Consider the following 19,778-nt stretch of genomic DNA (forward strand, 5'->3'; position numbering starts at 1 on the left):
CTGGCACTTCCAGCATTCAAGATCAGGGGCCACCATAACTACTGCAAAACCAGGGAGGGGGGCCCTCTGGAGTGCCATGATATAAGCCTGTCAACCCCCCTAGATTAGCATCTAGCAGCCAGCATGACCAGTAGTCAGGGACGACGACGATGGGAGCCGGCGTCTGGCTCCATCTGGAGGGCTACCGGCTCCCTATTCTGGTCCCTCCCAACTCTTCCATTCTATGATTCCATTTCCTACCAATAATTCAGTCTCCCTCCCCCCCCCTTATTTTTGCAAACTGGCTTTGCTTCTGCCAAATTCCACCAAGCTTGACATTTGGGATTCAGACCTCATCAAATACTGTAAACCGCTTCAAGGTTTTCCTTACAATCAAGCGGAGGATAAATTTTATGAAAATTAAATCGGCGTTTCATTTCAGCTCCCTGGAATATGCCCTCTAGAGTGAGGGGTGGTTTCAGATGGTCCTGAATCACAACCCCTCAGTGCCCAATCCTCTACATTTTCTCCTCCAGGAACTTGATTTTGCAGCTGTTCCTCGCAGAGGGAAAATAGGTGGTTGTAATGACTCTGTGATTGGAGAATCTGGCAGCTGCAGCAGTGAGACGGGAGGTCAGGGATCATACAGTGTAGAAGGAAGTCTAGGCTGGCCAGGGGTTCATTTGAACCGGAGTAATCTAGCAAGGCAAAGCAACTGGATGTGCTTTCAGCTCTGGGACCTGTGGAATGCTGACAGTGCCTCTGAGCGTGTGCAGAGTGCATTCCCTTCATCATAGCTGCTGTGCCATGCTCCTGCCTGGGTTCAAGCAAAGAAAGAAGGTTCATCCAGGCCTCCAGCTGCTTTCTTCCTCTCACTGTCCCAGACCGCCTGGCTCTCTACATCAGGGGCTGGTTTCTCAGCGCCGGATTGGAGGAGCTGCCCTGGTACACAATCCCTCCTGCTACACAATCACCCCAGCAACCAGCCAGAGGCGGAGGGCGCTGCCGTCCTCCTCTCCCAAAGTGGGATCAGTCACAGGGACGTCATGCCCCATGGAAGAGGGGAGAAGCCGTCCCCTGCCTGAGCACGCTCCCCACAGTCATCTCCCACAGCTGTACCTTTCTCACCAGCTCACCCAGGGACACCCCAAATGCTCTTTCTACACCAGGGATGGCACAGTCAGAGGTGCGACAGCTGCACACATCCTTACCCATCCTGTCTGTCTCCAGGTGGCAGGGCATGCCCCATCTGCAAGAGCTGAAATCTCACCGCCCCTCAACAAAAAGTGGGGACCTTTTGACAGCTGAACGCAAATTTCAAGATTTGTTTCGCTCTTTTAAAAAACATTTTTCGAGACACTTCATACAAACTGCCCATGCAGAGAAGCGGCAGGCAGCCTCATCTGCTGGCAGGTCAGAATACTGCTTTCTGATTCCCTCAGCAATGACTGAATAACTCACTTCTACTAGCTCCTCAGGAGGCTGAATAAGAGAAGAAAACCGGGCCAGTGACTCATGCAGAGACACAGAAACCACCTCTTCCATGAGGGAGCACTTGAGACTCTCTGGATTATTATTTTTTTAAAAAAACACAAATAAGTTTTCTGGTTCAATCCTCCTTCTCGCTGCAGCCTCCCCCCCATCCTGACAATTCAAATTTTTGCAAGCACATTCAAGTTAAAACGGCTCAAAAATACATCCTCACCTGGCCCACCCCGCCCCAGTTTTGTGTGTGTGTGTGTGTCGCTCAGCCCTACGTCTTCCGGAAAGACAAATTCCACCCCGCCCCGCCCCCCCCCACCCCAGACCCTGGCTGAGCCCCACACCCCATACCCTGTTGAATCCGTGTGTGCTGGTTCCACAAACCCATCCTCTAGCCGTGGCCTAACTTTGGGCTTCATGTCCTACCCTGTGCTTCGCAACCTCAGCCCTTGCCCCCCAACCCCCCAAATTAGCCCTCCCAGTTCTACCTCAGAAGCCGCCCCCCCACCTCACTCCCAACATACAAATTATTGTGAGGAGGCGAGGGGGAGAAGGAGAATTCAGCTTCTGGCTCAAAAAAACAACAACACACCCCGCCAACAGAATATCTGCCTGTGCCCAACTCCCTTCACCCCACACCCCCATCCCAAATGTGCTCTACTCTACCCCTTTTCTTGGTCTTTCCCTCTGGCTTCCAAAATGGAGACACTTGTGCTATATAGGGGAAGTTCAGTTTGTGGGCTGGGTCTGGAGGACAGGCGTTCCCACCCAGAGTCAGCCGCCTCAAAGCAGGATAGGGAGCAGCCTGCAAGCCTCTCTCTCTCTCAGGGGTGCCAAATGGAATAAAATATTGGGGGGCTCAGGTAAACCCCGCCCCGCATAATCGATCACAAGACGCGGCACACGCACACCATTTAAATGGCAATGCCTATCAACTTTGGGGGGCCCCCTCAAATATTTTATGGGGACGACGACGAAGGGACCTCGGCCCCTGAGAGTTGGCTCCTATGCTCTTTCTGGCGTCGAATGGGTGCAGAATGGTCATAGGGTCCCCCTCACAAAAAAGGAGAGGGGTGGAGCTAAATATAGACTTTCCCTTATTTCTAAATGATGGGGGAGGGCAGCCCCCCTCCCCGGCCCTCCGGCACCTATACTTACAATAACGTTTGATAGCCCCAGCCGACCAGGCAGCCCCAAGAGATGGGAGACAGAGACAGCGCCGAGCGTCTAAATCATATAGGACACCCCCCTGTAGCTGCCATAGTCCTGCCCCACCCCAACGCCCCAGCTCCGGGCAAGTCTGGGCGGGCAGAGTGGTCGGCAGGTCGGGGGGTGCTGGCAGCGCCGCGCCCCGGACCCTGGCCCGTCTCGTCTCGCGACGGAGGCTCCGGTAAAAATGGTCCGTCACCTGCGGTCGGCTACCGGTGTGGCGGCTCCTTCTTCTTCTGCTGGGAAGGCAGGTGGGCCTGCGCCAGGTGGATGTGTCCAATCAGGCTCAAGGGCGAGCTCACGAAGGGAGCGGCAGGGTGCGAGGTGGCCAGGGCCGGCAGGCAGCACTTTTGGGGGCCGGTCCCCACCGGGATGGGGAGCACGGCCTCCGAGGGGATGAGGAACGCTGGCGCCAAGCGCAGCTGGAAGACCTTGGGGGGCGGCCCGTTTGGCGCTGGAGGAGGGGCTTGGGCCGAAGGCGGTGGCGGAGGCGGCGCTGGCAATGGGAGGGCGGGGGAGACGGCGGGCGGCTCCTCACTGCCAGGGCTGGGCTTGTCCTTGGCCTTCTCCAGTTTCTCCAGTTTGAGGGCACTCTGCAGCTTCTCCAGCTGGGTGCGGCGCAGGTGGGAGAGCATTCGGGCGTGCTGGAAAGACTCCACAAAGGTCTCCACGGGGAGGTCCCAGCAGAGAAACTGCTCCATCTGCTCCTGGAAATAAACAGAGCAGGGGGAAGAAGGAATGGGAGAATTCAAGCAAGCCTCTGGAAGGCCTTCTGCCCCTCTCGACGCTCCTTGAAGCGGGTTGGACTAGATGACCCTCGGACCCCTTTATGAAATTAAAGTGAAGAGGGAAAAGTGAAACCTGCAGGGCCCAATTTATACAGAGAGGTCAGGGATAGGGAACCCTGTTCAGCCCAGAGCCACATTCCTTTCTTGGAAACCTTCGCGTGCAAGTGGTGGGCGGAGCCAGGAGCAAAAGTGGGTGGGACAACGAATGCAAATCTTATACAGTGGTACCTCGGAAGTCGAACAGAATCCGTTCTGCAAGTCCGTTCGACTTCCAAAACGTTCAGCAACCAAAGTGCGGCTCCTGCAGCCAATCGGAAGCTGCGGAAGCCCCGTCGGACATTCGAGTTCCAAAGAATGTTTGCAAACCGGAACACTCACTTCTGGGTTTGTGGTGTTCAGGAGCCAAAACGTTCAACTTGCAAAGTGTTCGGGATCCAAGGTACGACTGTATTGCAATTTTAGGTTGCAAACCACCCTGAGATCAACAGGTGAAGGGTGGCATACAAATTTAATTAAAAAATAAATGATAAACTTCTGCAGGGGAGGTTGTTTTTGCAAACCTTCACACACACCCGTCTGTGCTGTGATCCTTGCACTGTTCTATGGTTCTGCGATCTCAGCCGTCAGGGTTAAAGGGAATTGCCCACCGTGGCAAAAAGACCCAAGGAGTTTCCTCCTCCTCTCGCAGAACTCAGCAGGGAGGATGAGGCTGAGCAGAAAAATTGGCTTACTGGGCTCTGGTGCCCCCAGCTGATGGACTCCCTGACAACCCTACAACAGTTTTGTGGGGCCAGCGGCCATATGCACTTCAGTGTGGGTGTTTCCCCTCACTACTAGCCCCCCATCATGGCAACTCACCTCCACCTTGGCCTCCACGCCGTCCAGCTCAGCTTGCAGCCTGCTCACAGCGTTCTCGGGGGTCCACTTGGCCATACAGGCCCCTGCCAGGCAAAAAAGCAGCCTCAGTCGCAGACACTCCTTCCCCAGTGCCCTCACTCTTCCCTCCCACGAAGCAGGGTTTAATCCCAAGGTGCCATCGGGGCTTCACCTTTCTTCTCCATCCTGCTCTAGGAAACGGAACATTAGTCCGGGTCAGCAAAAGAACAGGTGATCTACCATCGTGGTAAGTTCCTGGTCCTCATGGTTTTTAATGTTTGATGTTTTACTGTGTGAGATGTTTCAATTTGTTGGGAGCCGCCAGAGTGGCTGGGGCAACCCAGTCAGATGGTTGGCATACAAATAATAAAAGATAATGATGAATACAAGCTGCCTTTATAGTGTTGGACTCACTGGTCCATCTACCTCTGGGCTGTCTGCTCTGATGGGCAGCTGCCATCCAGGATTTCAGAAAGGCATCTCTCCCAGCCTGCTACCTGGAGACATCAGGGATTGACCCCCTGGCAGCCTTCCTGGGGAAGAGGGATTGTGAAACCATGCTGGGAATTGTAGCCCTGGGAGGGGAATAGGGGCCTCCTAACTGTTCTCAGCACCCTAAACAAACAACACTTCCCAGAATTCTTTGGGGCAAGCCATGACTGTTCAAAGTGGTATCATAGTCTACTAAATGTATGGGGTGAATCTGGCCATTGTCCCAAACTTCTGGAGGACACCAGGTTGGCAAAAGTTTAGTGTACAGAACTAGTGGGATGGGCAAGTTGCTAGTCCTGAATAAATTGCTTTGTTTTGATGTTTCCCCACCCTCCTCCTTAAATTGCATCGTAGTTTCCGTTGTGACATGGGGGCTTGCAAATTGCTTTCAGAAGATTCCCTTCTTGACCAGGGACTGCCTGAACACTTAAATCCCAACTTGTTCACTGAGATTATCTGCAGGAACATCGCTGGCCATTCCCCAGGTTGGTGATGCTTGTTTGACAACAACGAGAAACCGAACCTTTGGTGTCCTGTGGAACTCTCTGCTGTTAGAGATTCAGCAGGCGCCATCTGTGCCGGCATTTAAACACTTGCTGGAAACTATTCTATTCTGCCAATACTTTGCAGGCAATTGTAAATGCATCCTTCCTCACTGGTTGACTGCTGTCTGTTTTTAACCTTTTTATGGTTTTATTGTTGAACACTGCTTTGATTGTGTGTTTTTAATTAAAAAAATGATATATAGTGGTAAATAAATGCAGTTTCTCAAATGAACAAATAAAAGGGGAAGGTTCCTGGAGGGGTGACCTCAATGCCCCATCATTCCGGTCCAAAAGTGACTCCACACAAGCAATTGGGTCTCATGCAGCTGTGCTAATGGGAATCACAGGCTTCCTAAGCATCCCTGTAGGATGTGCTGGGGGCTAGTAGTCCACAGCCCAATCCAGACTGCCAGATGTGTGCATACATACAGGGGAGCTTAATGCCATTTTTGTCTCTTTCACGCTTTAAGCCAAAAGAATAGCTGTCTTGTAAAAGTATGGGGCTCTCCTGCTAAGCCACACTGCATACACCAGACTTCCCCAACCAGATATTTTGGATCCCAAGTCCCTTCTGCTCTCCGCAGCTGGCATGGCTATCAATATTTATTATTACTTATTAAACTTTGAGGGTTGCTTTGTTTTTTGTTTTAAAGTGACTTAAGGCAATAAAAAACCCCACACACGTTTAAACTAGCCCAGGACAAAACACAGAGAAAAATCTAAAACGTGTTCATCTTTTTAAAACGCAAGGATAAAACATCCCACCCACTGAAGGAGGCCACAGAGAATTCACAGCCAAAGGTCAGGCAGAAAAGAAATGCTTTGTGTATGTTGAGGCGGTGCCAGGCAAGTCTCCTGCGGAGAGCTTTGCACAAGTGGGGAGCCACCACCAAAAAGGTCCTTTTGAGCCTTGAGGTTTATGGTTTTAGGAACCGCCTTAATTTTATGGTTGAATGTTGTTTTTAATTGTTTTTAATACTGCGTTCTACCTTGGGACCTTAGAGTAATGGTTGGCAATTAACAACAACAGGAAACCTCTATCCTAGAGAATCACCATGGAATGGTTGGTGGGGGAGTAGGAAAAGGCTATGACATGCTATTCTAGGATGCCAGCATGGCTCAGGGATAAGGTCACGGGGTCAGGAACATCCCGGAAGCTGAGATTTCAGGGCCCAAAGCTGAGACTTAGGGTGATATCACAGGGGGCGGCCCCTGGTGGTTCTTCCTCTGTGCTCCCTCCTACCACTGAGCCCTGGAGATGGAGGTTAATTGGGAGAGGGGCAGGAGGGCAGACTCCCACCCTAGAGAATCTATGCAATAATTTGCAGCCAGCTTCCCGTTCCACCTGGGCCAGACCAACCTGCAGACTTCAGGTGAGCCCTGGAGGTCTGGCAGCCCTGCTCATGGGACACACCAGTCCGACAAAGCCCAGCCTGGAGCTCAAATCAAATTCCTACCCTTTGGAACTCCCTGCCTATTGACATCACTCTTTCCCCTGCTAAATACATTTTGTGTTTAACCGAGCCTGGTCAGTTGTTTACAGTGTTGGTGTGTTTTTAGTTTGTTGGTGGTTTTATTTTTATTTTAACGTCGTAGTGGTTTTTACTAATAATCTTACAGTTTTACTCTTTTTGCAAACAGCTCTGAGGTTTTCAACAAAGAGGCGGTTTAGAAGCGTTAGGAAATAAACAGCAAATAAGTCACAAAAGCATGTGCAGAATTCCCCTTCCGTGCAGAGAGCCACAGCTGGCAGACAACCAGAATGAGGGGTCAGGCGAGGCTCAAGGAAAGATGGCTGCCAGGCTTGGATATGGGGGGAGGGGGCTCACCCAGACGCTGCTGCTTGTCCCGGCATGTCTCCCGCAGTTCCCTCAGCTCCTGGTACTTGATGGCCAGGGAGGCCTTGCCGTTCTCCAGCCGTGGTTGCAGTGCCAGGTTCTGCTTGGCCAAGGCGTAGTTGGAGGCCAGGCGCCTCTCCCGTTCCAGCTGCAAGTTCTGGAACTGCAACAGACAGACACAGCGTTAAACTGTGGAACTCCCTCCCACAGGAGGACGCAGGGCTGGCCACCAACTTGGATGGCTTTAAAAGAGGACTGGATAAATTCACAGAGGAGAATATAGCTATCAATGGCTATTTGACAGGATGGCTTACGCTCTGTCTCCACGGTAGGAGGAGTAATATTTTAGGGTAAGTGGGTGAGGCTGAGTTTGGTTGTTTCGGCTACTAGTCTAGTTGGTGTTCAGGATGGGAGAAGCCATACAGAGGCTCTTCTCTCAGTCCTGCCAGCCTCACAGGCACGCTTGGTGGGGATGTGGGAGGGGGTCTTGTCCAGGTACAAAATTGGCCCCCCAGATGTTTTGGGACCACAGTTCCCATCATCCCTGACCACTGGTCCTGTTAGCTAGGGATGATGGGAGTTGTAGTCCCAAAACAGCTGGAGGGCCAAGTTTGGGGGTGCCTGGTCTTGTCAGTGGCTGCCTCCCTAGAGAAACCAAACTCACTCACTCCTTGTTGCCCTTCCGCCAGCAGGTGACAACGGCTTCATTCCAACAGGCTTTTGGGGAACCAGCTGTTTTTAAAGAAAAGGGCTTTTAAAGAGTGCCACATCTGTAGTTTAATAGATCTGTTTTTATATTGTTTTATTAGAGCTTAATTACTTTTGAACTATCATCTTTTATATGATTTTAGCCTTCTGTGCTTTATCTGTCTTGTTTTAATTTGTGTAAGCTGCCTTGACTCCCTGTCTGGGAAAAAGGCAGGATATAAATATAACAAACAACAAAGGATTGGCCTCGCAATCCTCTGCAATATGTGGCTTGACTAACTTGCTTGAGCTACCAGTTTGCTCACCAGGAACCTTTTCTGCAGCTCAGGCACCCTCTGTTGCTTGCAAATGGTGCAACTGTTTGGTCCATGAGGCAGGGACCTCTTCTCAAAGTGCCAGGTACATTGATGGTGTTGTGTTATTGATATTAAATTGATGGACTGGTTTTTAAACTTATTAGAAGCTTTTATGCCATAAACAGCTACTATCCAGAGCAGAATGCAATCTTTAATGGCAGACAAACACAGTCTGCAGACGTCAAGTAGGTTTTTGTAATATGCTGGCAACCAAAACAATTCAAAGCTGGAGGAAACAAGGGCGTCCCTTCACAGTCAGGGAGAGCCAAGCTCTATGTAGAGCAGTAGAGCCACCAGTACAAAGGCCCCGCTTCATTAACAGAGAGCCCACGGGGGGCGGGGTGGGGGAGAGGATGGATGGAGGAGCAAACCAATAAACTTAATTATAAAACAACAGGAAGAAGAACCATGCAGTATGGCTAAAACACTGAACAGAGAGGATTTATATCTAACACCCATGAACTCACTTGGTGGTGCTTTTGGGTAAACAATCACCACTCAGCCTCAGTTTTCCCATCTGCAATATGGGGATAAGAAGCAAGCTGCGACTTTACAAGGATAACCAGAGAGAATGTCTCTGTGCCACAAGGCAACTAAAGTTTAGATTCTGAACTGCTGACTATTGCAATTGTCACAGACAATGACAACATCTTTCCTCAGAGCAGGCTCCCAGCTCTCTCCTGTCCTTGCCCAAGCTATGAACATTTTGGGGTCTTTAAGGCTCCCGTTTCTGAAACTTTAAGCTCTCATGGCTCAGGCAAGCAACAGTGGCTTCGGAGCCCCTGTGTGGAAGAAACCAGCTACATCTGCTTAAGAAACACAAGAAGATGCCTGGATCAGGCCAAAGGGGGCCCATTTGGCTCAGCATCCCATTCTCACAGTGACCAACCAGACACCCCGATCGGAAGCCCACAAGCAAGAGCCCTCTCCCCTCTTGCCATTTCCAGCAACAGAGTTTCCAACTCTGGAGGCACAGTATAGCCCCACCATGACGAGTAGCCTTCGATAGCTTTATTATCCTCCATGAATTTGTCTAATTCTCTTTAAAATCCACCCGAGTTGGTGGTCCCCTGTGGAAGTGAGTTCCATAGTTTAACCATGCAATGCAGGAAGGACTTCCTCTTATCTGTCCCAAACCTCCCAACATTCACGTTCATCAGATGGGCCAGAGCGGGATGCTTCTCCGCTCCACCAACCCATATCCAACAGCTAGATCCGCTCAGCGCTCTTGAGTTTGCAGCAGGGCCAATGAGAAACTGCGACGGTGCCCACCTCTGCCTAACCTGCTGCCCTGACTGAGCCTCAGAGCAAGATGGCATCTGGACTCTCCCCCCCCCCCCCCCGCTGAAGATGCGCCTAATTCTTCCAAGATGACCCACTGCACAGAGCAACATTCTTTAAGCAATTCTCAAATAGCATTGCAAGTAGGATGCCTGCTACAAGGCTTTGTTTAGGTCTCCCCACCCCCAACAACCAGGGTGGGCAGACAGGGCCTTGCATCACCCACCCCAGTTTTAATCCTGGCTAAATGTCCACACGATGTGGAATCCTTTCTACACCCGTGCCCCATTTGGGGGCATCTCTGGGGCATTGAGTGAGGCGGAGTTGTGGGACAACACACAGGGATGGTCCCGGGGTCCTCAGAAACCCCCGTGGGGTACCCCACAGAGAAGCAGTTATTCCAGAGCAATTAACCCAGGACAAACCCAGGAAACAGGGTGTGTGTGTGGGGGGGGGATCTCCTGCTTCCCAGGGTCGCGAGGCGAAGGTGCCTTTCTGAGATAAACAGACCCGACGTATTCTTGGGAGAATGGACAGTAACAGCAGTCTGTGACGTGTCTGGATAGGGGTGGGGGTGGACACAAAATTGAGTGGGCCTGTAAAGGTTTTGGGGAGCCAGAATTAGGAGGCGGGGGATGAGATTCCTGGAACGGGGAGGAGGCTAGTTAGATTTAGTAGGGGTTGGCCAAAAACAAAAAGAGGATGTCCTTTGTTTCCATGGCTCTCTGTCGGAAAGGCAAAACCCTACGCCATCCGTGATCCAAATGTATGAAAAGCTCTGGCAATTATTCGGCAAGCCCACCCACCCACCCTGAACACAATACAGACAGCAACCCCCCCCCCCAAATAAAACAAAAATAAATCCTCTGGCTGATTCAGGGAGCCTTGGAATGGATCCCAAACTCCCTTCCTAAGGGTCCAGAAAAACAAAACAGACAGGGGGGTGCGGGGAGGGTGCGTGGGTTTGCGATTGTGAGCATTGGGGCTGGTTTTGGAGAGGAAGGAGGGGGCACCCCAGGATAAAGGCTCCCCACCCACCCAGACAAAGCATCCAGGCCCTAGCAGCCTCCCTCACACACACACACACCTCGACCCTCAACTGGTATCGCCAGTGGCATAGAGATAACAAAGAAGGAGCCTTTGCAAAAACTGCTGCAAGGGGGCGGTTAATTTTTTTTGGGGGGGGGGCTCCAAGTGACAGGTGTCTGGGGAAGCAGCAGAATATTAAAATCACCGTGCAAAAGGGCTCAGTAGCATCTATTTTGGTAGGGGGTGGGTGGGTAATTGAAGAAGTGGGGTGCCAAGGAAACAGCAGCTGTACTCAAATTTGTTTGGGGTGTCCTGGTAGGAGCTTTGAAGGTAAGTGGGGGGCATTATGGTCCCCCCACAAGATTGGATTGGGGGGGTGAGATGGAGAGGCACATCGGCCAGATTGGGAGGCAGTCAGGGAACGACTGGTTTGCCCCACAGGATTGCACATTTGGGGGACATGGGGTGTTTGGGGGGGCATAGCCACATCCTCTGTGGAAAGGCCGTCAGTGGTGGTGCTGGACACCGTTTCTGGGCACCAAGCACAGGCCTGGCTGGACTGGCACTGTGCCCCCCATGCCATGCCCCCCTCATCAACGGGCACCCTCTCTGCAATAGGGTTTTGGGGTGTGTGGCACGGCCCCAGAGGAGGGCAGTGGCAGGCCTGACGGGGGCATCGGTGCCCCCTTTGTGTGCTGTGGGTGTTTTAATTGGCCGGGGGGGCATTAGATGGATGGCGGGGTGGGGTGGGGGTCGGTTACATGTTTGGACGGGGATGCCATCCAAGCGATGCGTGCAAAAAAGAGGCAGGATGCGCCCCCCCCGTTCCACCTCTCCCTCCCAGGGGCCCGATCCTCCTCCTCGGGGGTCCCGATCCTGGGCTTACCTTCCTGCTCAGCTTGACGATGCGCTCCAGCCACGTCTCGTCCCGCATGAGGGCGCGGAGCTGCGCGGTGCTGAGCGCCCCGAAACCCAGGTCCACCGCCGAGCCCCGCGGGCCCCGATCGCGCTCCATGGTGGGGACGGCCGAGCCGACGGAGCAGCAGCAGCGGCGGCCGCACCTGGAGGCGCGCGATCCTCCACCTGCACCTGCAGCGCCGCCGCGGGCCGCCAGGGGGCGCCCTCGGCCGCGCCGACGCTCTTAAAGGGGACGCCGACGCCGACGACGCTTTCCCGGTATGGAAAAAAGGCAGTGGGCGCGGCAGGAGGAAGAAGGGGCGGGCGGGGGAGGGAAAGCTTTAAAGCAGCCCCCCTCCTCGCAAAACAGCGGGAAGGGGGGGTCGCCTAAAGGGGACGGGTCCTTTGCTGCCTTGGTCTCTTAAGCAGGAGATTCTGAGCATGTTAAGAGTGCTTTCTCTCTGCCTCCGAGCGGGCGAGCAAGCAGAAGGGGGCGGGGCTCCTGCTGCCTTGGCGTCTGAAGTGAAATCAGTAGTGTCATTTAACAAAACTGTATATCTTCTCCGAGCATCTGATCACATCTCAACAAGGAGGAGCTCCTGACCATGCTAAGGGTGCCTTTCCGTCCTCCTTCCATGGGGAAAGCAGGGGAAAGGGGGCGGGGCTCCTGCTGCTTTGACAAAATGAAGTTTTGAGCATGTCAAGTGTGCTTTCTTTCAACTCTCCCCAAAACACCGAGGGCTGGTGGGTCACTGTGGAAATAGGATTCTGGGCTCGATAGATTGGCCTTTTGGCTTCATCCGGCTACACGGCTCCTCTTGTGACCTCTTTGGAGAAAATAATAATCCTGCAAAAATCAAGACTAGGAACTGAGTTGTAGCTTGGTGGCCAGAACCATAACCCCAATTCCTCCCTGGAGCTGCAATATGGAGCAGCCTCTCAGGGTCGTTGTAAAGAGGATTACAGTGAGCATTTGTTTGACGTTTAGTATTTGAGCGACAGGATGCTGGACTTTTGGCTTGACCTAGCTGGTGTTATTAGGTTCTAGGTGATGTGAGATTAGAGGTGGGAGGGCACTTGTGAGCAGGGCTTTTTAGTGGTGGCACCCTAAAGAGAACAACTGGATGCTTAGCGATAAAGCACTGGGCTAATCTCAGGGCCTTCAGATCAAAGCCCCATCTCTGCCACAGACTCTCTGTTCAGCCTTGGCCCAACCAGAGTTGGTTTCCTGGGGTTAGAAGAAGCTCACGCTTGTGTGTTCATACCTCGATCTCGCACCCTTCAAGAGCAATGTCTGAATGTGTGGACCTTAATCTTCTTGCTGCCCCAGCCCTCTGGGGCCCACATCCTAGCAGTAGTTGTGGCTACTTAACACTCCTTAGGCACACCACTGGTGCATTTACACATTCACACCACAATCACACCAGTTCCTGCATTGCAGAGGGTTGGACTGGATGACCCTTTAGGTTCCCTCCACCTCTACAATTCTACGATTCTACACAGAGGGGGACATACACTCAGTTGGAGCAGGAATTGTGAGATAGCTGGTAAAAGAGACAGGAGGAACGCTTTTTTTTTTGTATTTGATCTTGATTATTTATTATGTTCCATTATATCCTGCCTTCTTCCCAGACTGGGACTCAAGGCGATTTACAGAAATTTAAACAACATGGGGGGGGGGTTACAAAAAGCTAAAAGCATGTAGGTAATTGTTTAAAAGTAATTAAACTCTAATAGATTTAATACAGTGTAAAAAGCAAATCTATTAAAACACAGCTAATAAGAACAGCGCAGGACTATCTAACAAAATTTATATTCTGCTTACTGGACAAAAGGCCTCTCAGTGGTTTTCAATGCAGTCTAAAATAGTCATTTAAAATACCTTTAAAAAAACAACAACATTAAAAGCAAGTTACATTTAAAAATTTACAAACAAAACCAATGTTTTGTTGTTTTTTGGGGAAAAAACCTCATAGCAGTTTAAATTCAAATGTACACTTTCCTGTGGTGATCTTGGGGCCTGAATGGGCCCGCCAAAACTAGGGTAAACAGTCTCCACTGAAAAGTCTTGGACTTGAGCTGATCTTCCCTGAAGATTCCCATCATCGCCTGATGCTCTGCGGGTGCTCAGCTCTTGCAAGGGCGCCTCCTGCTGGTTAAGAGCAATGTCAGAAGCTGTGGTGGCTGGCTAGGTGAAAGCCAGGGATCCAACCAGTGGGTGGCGCCAGATTAACATAGTAAAATGATAAATAAATAAATAAATGATAAGATTGTCTCCAGGTGTTTGCAGAAAATCTTCTTTAAACATTAACGATGGTATTCTACTAAGTATTGAACTTTGCTGGTCTCGGCTTTTAATTTGGCTGTGGACTTTTAAAAAGTGGGGTTTTAAAAATTATTATTTAAGGATGGTTTCCTACCGTGCATCTTCATTTGTTCTTGGATGCTTTTTCTTTCTTGTGAACCTTTAAAAAATAATAATAATAGAAAAAGTGAAAAACTAAGAATAATAATGGGTGGTCTCCAATTAAGTTCTACTCAGAACGGATTCACTGGAATTAACAACACGATGAACTTACAGTAGGTCTTTTAATTTGAACGGGTTTACTCTGAGTAGAACTTAGTAGGTTACAAGTTCATAATAGTAATAATATTACAATAAAATTACTAATAATATACAGTCGGTCAATTAGCAATTAACACACTGATTCAATTCACACATGTATACAGTGGTACCTCAGGTTAAGTACTTAATTCGTTCCGGAGGTCCGTTCTTAACCTGAAACTGTTCTTAACCTGAAGCACCACTTTAGCTAATGGGGCCTCCTGCTGCCGCCGCGCCGCCAGAGCACGATTTCTGTTCTCATCCTGAAGCAAAGTTCTTAACCTGAGGTACTATTTCTGGGTTAGCGGAGTCTGTAACTTGAAACATCTGAAACCTGAAGCGTATGTAACCCGAGGTACCACTGTAGTGGGAATAACTGCATTACCCACTTCGCAGGGTTGTTGTGAGAAAAAAGCACCGATTGCAAAGCCTGGGGTTTAGGAGAGCGCTTTCCCCACCTAAGTGCTTCCATCGTTTTGCCACGGGAAGTGTAGGGAAATGCAGTTGCGGGGCCTTTTTAGTGGTGTCCCCATCTCTTTGGAACACTTTCCAGGTACCCGGCAAATGGAGACTGTGATTCCTGCACTACAGGGGTTGGACTAGATGACCCTATGGATCCCAGCTCTACAATTTGTTGATTCTAAGGTGCTCCCCTTAAATGTTACCAGTAGTTTGGGCTGAATCTCTGTTAGCTTTGCTCTGTTCCTTTAGTATGGGGAAACAATTTTTTTTAGTCCGAGGGCCACATTCCCCTCTGGGCAACCTCCCGAGGGCCACCTGCCAGTGGTGGGTGTGGCCAAAGGAAAAATGGGTGGAGCAGCAAAGGCAAAATTTACCTTTGTATAGTAGGCTAGTGTCTACACACCCACAGACAGTCCTCCATTCAGACAAAAAGAGAGTAAGAACAGAATTCAAGGATGCATTCCAGCCAGGCAAAAGCAAGTCCATTGAGGGGTTTGGGTTGGGGAGCACTCTGAGGGCCAAACATAAAGGCCTGGAGGGCCACATTCAGCCAGCGGGCATAAGGTTCACCACCCCTGTTCTAGTGCATTGACCAGTGTTGTTCAAAACTGGCATCTTTTTAAACATTGTGCTTTAGTTACTGCCATCTTAGAATTATAGGGCCTCTACAATGCAGGGCAAAAGCTATGGTTTTCCCAGTAGTGATGTATGGAAGTGAGAGCTGGACCATAAAGAAGGCTGATCGCCGAAGAATTGATGCTTTTGAATTATGGTGCTGGAGGAGACTCTTGAGAGTCCCGTGGACTGCAAGAAGATCAAACCATTCTGAAGTAAATCAGCCCTGAGTGCTCACTGGAAGGACAGATCGTGAAGCTGAGGCTCCAGTACTTTGGCCACCTAATTAGAAGAGAAGACTCCCTGGAAAAGACCCTGATGTTGGGAAAGATGGAGGGCACAAGGTGAAGGGGACGACAGAGGACGAGATGGTTGGACAGTGTTCTCGAAGCTACCAGCATGAGTTTGACCAAACTGCGGGAGGCAGTGGAAGACAGGAGTGCCTGGCGTGCTCTGGTCCAGGGGGTCATGAAGAGCCAGACACGACTAAACGACTAAACAACAACAACACAATGCAGGGATCACACGTAAAGCATCCATGACAGATGGCCATCCAGCCTCTGCTTAAAAACCTCCAAGGAAGGAGAAGTCCACCACCTTTCAAAAGCATCTGTTCAACTGTCTCTAAGCTTTGGAAAGGTCACTGCTATTTTTCTATTAAAAGAGGGAACTCCTGGCAATGGTGTCCACCTGAGAGGAGCCGGAACTCATTTCCGGTGAGTCCTGGTTGAAAAAAAGCCCTGGGAACAGAGTTATTTTAAAGTTGTTCAGACCTGCAGGGAAATTTCATCATTTTGGACCTGGGGATGCAGGGCCAACATTGCAGAGAGATGCAGTACTTTGAAGGGCCGTGCATACGAGAGGAGGCCATGGCTTCTAGGCAGGTCCTCAGGGTTGTGTCTGATGACATCACAGTCCAGCAGGATGACATCACGGCTTTGTGATCTTGCCAGGACCCTGCCGAGCTGAGGAAATGGAGGGGCCCTTGAAGATGCTCCCAGAACACCCAGGTGCTTTATGGAGGGCCCAAGATCACCTGTGCTTAGCACTGCCGGCAGGGCTCGTGCCCCAACGGAGGAGGACCAGGGGAAGCCAGCGGCGCCATGGGCTCCAATGAGAAGGGGTCGCCCGCCAGGATGGTTCTGCCTGTTCCAGCCAACGTAGCCCAAGAGCCCCGCCAGGGCTCTCCCCGGCGAAGCAGAGAGACCCAGAGGAACACGTCCCCTCGGCGAGAAGGAGCCTCCAGCACCCGGTCCCATCGAGGGAGCAGCCCTCAGAGAGCCAGTGAGTTTCTGAGAAGCTCCTCGCCCCCCAGAGGGAGCGATGCAGGCCAGAGCTCCTCCCCTCGGCGAGGAAGTGAACTGTCCCAGAATGCATTGCCCCAGAGGGGGAGCGTCAGTGAGGCTCCCCGGAGACTGTCCGTTCCGCCAGCTGCCTCTTCACGGAAGGGAAGCGAGGTCTCCCAGGGCACCCTTTCTCAGAGGGGGGCCGAGGAACCCCGAAGGCCGTCTGCTCCAAGAGGGCCAAACAACCTCGTTCCGGGCCCTTCTCTGCGGAGAGGGAGTGGGGTCTCTGAGAATTCGTTCTACCAACAACCGGGTGACCTTCCGCGGAACAATTCTCCCTACAGAGGAAGCGACGCTTTCTGGAGCAGCACCTCCTCGCCAAAAGGGGGCGAACTCCCAGCTGGGACCTCATCCCGCCGAGCGAGTGAGCTCTCCCAGGGACCTGCCTTGAGGTCAGGGTGTCAGGAAGAAAATGAGCTCTCCTTTGGGGGTCCTCCGCAGCAAGGGAGGACGTCCACCCGGAACATCTCCCCTCAGCCGGTGGTGGACTACCGGTGCGGCAAGTGTTCCATCCAGCCGGGGCAGCTCACCATGACGAACAGCCAGATGCTGATGGCGATGCAACAGAGCCTCAATTCGCAGCGGGAGGAAATCTACCAGAGGTCCCGGGCTGCATCCAGAATAGGGAGAACCCAAGTAGACAACAGATGCATCCCCATCTCCCCAAATCCGAGTGACTTGCCCCAGGTGACAACCCAGAGCTACCTGAGGCCTATGGCAAGTCCCAAGGAGGATTCTGCACGAGTAAATCCCCCAAAGAGGGAATCCTTTCAGGTGCCCAAGGCGTTTCCTCAGCTGGCACTGGAATTGGGACCACAGGACACCTGCCAGCCACCTCGGAAACTCATCCGCAAACACGTCCCCAACCCCAAGGACGAGTGGACCCAGACAGAGCCGGCCTACAAGGTCTCCGTATTCCCAAAGAGCGACTCTCCTCAAGCAGAGGTGTGGTTGGCCCTTCCTCTCCCCACAGAGGCGGAAGCAAGGAGGAGCTCTCTTGAACCGCACTCTGAACCCACCCGCCGGAAGAGCTCTCCTCCCAGGGAGCCAGACACGAGGCGGGGCACCCTGGAACCACCCCCTGAACCCACCCGCCGGAAGAGCTCTCCTCCCAGGGAGCCAGATCTGAGGCGGGGCACCCTGGAACCACCCCCTGAACCCACCCGCCGGAAGAGCTCTCCTCCCAGGGAGCCAGATCTGAGGCGGGGCACCCTTGAACCGCACTCTGAACCCACCCACCGAAGGAGCTCTCCTCCCAGGGAGCTAGACGTGAAGCGGACCTCCCTCCAGGCAAGGTCTGAACCAATCCAGGCCATCTACAGGCCTTCCCTCCACCCTGTGTATGAATCTGAGTATCGCTGCCCAATCCACCAGGAGATGGAGGATGCTTGGAAGCGGGCTCTCTCCCCGGGGCATGAGCCACCTGGCCAGCAACCCTTTTCCACCGCCGAACAGAGAAAAAATTCCCTCCAAGCCCGGCTCGAACCGGCTCCAAGGGGATCCGTCCCTCAGGAGCCTGAGGCAAGAAGGGTCTCCTTGCTGAAAGATGTCGAAGCCAAGAGGACCCCCCTCCAAACAGTCCCCAAATCCACCATTCGTGTGCCCCCCCGGCCTGACTCTCTGCCGCAAGAATTCCAGCCTATCTACAGACCTGCTTCTCATCCAGAGAGCGAATCTGAGTACAGGTGCCCTTTTCATAAAGAAATGGAGGCAGCCCTCAGTCGGTCCGCCCCTCCAGGGACTGATATTCCACACAGGGGCTCCCTCGTCAGGGAGACCCCACAGCACGGGAGCCTTGGGCCGGCTTGGACCCAGTCAGAGCCTGGCCTTGAGGCCCATCCGGTTCCAAGAGGTTCTCTTCAGCCCACCACCACCACCATAGCAAGACCCAGGCCCTTGTCGGATCCAGAGGCCACCGTGAACTGGGGACTCTTGCCTCCAAGGCCCTTAAGCAAGTTTGGGCCTCAGTCAACTTGGTGGCCTTTGCTCCAGCCAGGCCAAAGCCCTCCCATTCCGGACAGGCACCTCAGCCTACCAGCTCCAGACTTCGGAGAGAAGCATTCCAGCTTAGCTCTGGATTTGAGGGAGAAGCCCTGCAGCCTGCCAGCTCCAGATTTGAGGGAGAAGCCTCGCTCCAGCTTAGCTCCGGACTTGAGGGAGATGTTAAGCAGCCCGCCGGCTCCAGACCCAGCAAAGGTTGTCGCGGCTTTTCCTGGGGAGTTGGAGGAAACCTTGGGTTTGCCGCAGGACGCCATTTCCACCTCGAGCCAAGACCTGCCAAGACAGACAGCGCGTTTTGAAGAGCCGCCTGCCCTCCTGGACCAGAGGCCACAGTGCGTGGGCCCCAGCAGTGAGGCCGATGACCTCATCAACCTGCGGCGAGGGAAGGACCCCCTGAGGTTTAGTGCTTTCTTTGTGGGTATGTTGCAGGAGTCTGTTGGGCTGCATCTTGTGCCACCAGGCCGGGCCCCCCCTTGAGGAGGGCAGAGGAAGCTGCGCTCATCAGAGGCAAGGTGGATTTGCAAAGATGAAATAAAAAGCCCCCTTCCACCCCATTAGTTTTTTAAAAATAAATTAAAACATGAAGTCAGCTTTAGCTGTGATTACTGCATTGTAAGGGGTTGGACTAGATTACCCTTTGTGTCCCTGCCAGTTCTGCAAATCTATGATTACCTGTTTGCATGTGGAAGGTCCTGCATTCCATTCCTGGTGTCCCCAGTTAGGTAGGTTTCTTTGCCTGAAACTCTGAAGACGTGGTGCTGCTGCCAGTCAGAGTGGCCTGTGCTGAGCTAGGCAGGGCTGGACACACTAGTGCAGTCATCAGACCCGGTGAGGGCTGGTCCAATACATTTTGCCGCCTGAGGCAAAGGACAAGATGATACCCGCCCCCATTCGACATACAGAATCTGACTGGACTCACAAATGGCTCTTATTTTGGCAACATCCTCAACTGCGCCTGAGGCAGGAGAGCAGCTTAGGGGGTGCAGAGTAAAGGTTAGCTTAGGGGGCACAGGAGGAAGGGTTGCAGGGTTGCTCTTTGCCACTCCTATGGCACCTGCCACCCAAGGCCTCTGCCTCACTCTGAAGAAGGATCCCACTGCCTGTCCAGTTGAGTTCCATCCGTGAGTTTGGCGCCACCTTCTCCCCACTCAGGCTCATTTGGGAAGAAGGCAGGGTATAAATTCAGTCAACAGAAGGCCTTCGCTCAGCCCTGTGTGGAAAAATGGCTGCCCAAGGTCGTTGTCTCAACCTGCCTTATGGTAGGGCTGG

At 52.3% G+C, this 19,778-nt stretch overlaps 2 protein-coding genes across 4 annotated transcripts in view; one reads left to right on the forward strand and one right to left on the reverse strand.

Annotated features, from left to right (window-relative positions):
* Positions 1 to 647: 647 nt before the first annotated feature.
* VPS37D (VPS37D subunit of ESCRT-I) lies at positions 648 to 11,668 on the reverse strand. Its single transcript, XM_081889647.1, has 4 exons — positions 11,470 to 11,668; positions 7,201 to 7,372; positions 4,317 to 4,399; positions 648 to 3,377 (listed from the first exon to the last, which is right to left on the reverse strand). The coding sequence occupies exons 1-4, from the start codon at positions 11,596 to 11,598 to the stop codon at positions 2,880 to 2,882; spliced, it is 882 nt and encodes a 293-aa protein (XP_081745773.1). The 5' UTR covers positions 11,599 to 11,668; the 3' UTR covers positions 648 to 2,879.
* A 1,422-nt stretch (positions 11,669 to 13,090) lies between these two features.
* The window catches only part of LOC309357422 (septin-4-like), a 56,522-nt gene continuing 49,834 nt past the window's right edge, over positions 13,091 to 19,778 (forward strand). The window contains exons 1-2 of one of the 3 annotated variants that reach the window (XR_014163126.1): positions 13,091 to 13,694; positions 15,926 to 18,927. Coding sequence is in view for 1 of the 3 variants with exons in the window: in XM_081889562.1 (XP_081745688.1) it covers positions 16,266 to 18,907 (2,642 nt within the window). In the remaining 2 variants the exon portion in view is untranslated. Of the gene's footprint in view, positions 13,695 to 15,839; positions 18,928 to 19,778 lie in introns of those variants that run through there. The other 2 variants (XR_014163127.1, XM_081889562.1) reach the window with 2 other exon arrangements.

This window comes from Podarcis melisellensis (genome assembly GCF_964234715.1).
Source record: "Podarcis melisellensis genome assembly, chromosome: 15".
NCBI lineage: Eukaryota > Metazoa > Chordata > Lepidosauria > Squamata > Lacertidae > Podarcis > Podarcis melisellensis.

Bases quoted from the DNA above. Each gene is read 5' to 3' on its own strand.
- VPS37D (XM_081889647.1), bottom strand. From the start codon at position 11,598: ATGGAGCGCGATCGGGGCCCGCGGGGCTCGGCGGTGGACCTGGGTTTC. The intron at 4,400-7,200 runs GTGAGCCCCCTC...TTTGCCTGGCAG, and splicing joins GGACAAGCAGCAGCGTCTGG to GGGCCTGTATGGCCAAGTGG. The intron at 3,378-4,316 runs GTGAGTTGCCAT...GTTTATTTCCAG, and splicing joins GCGTGGAGGCCAAGGTGGAG to GAGCAGATGGAGCAGTTTCT.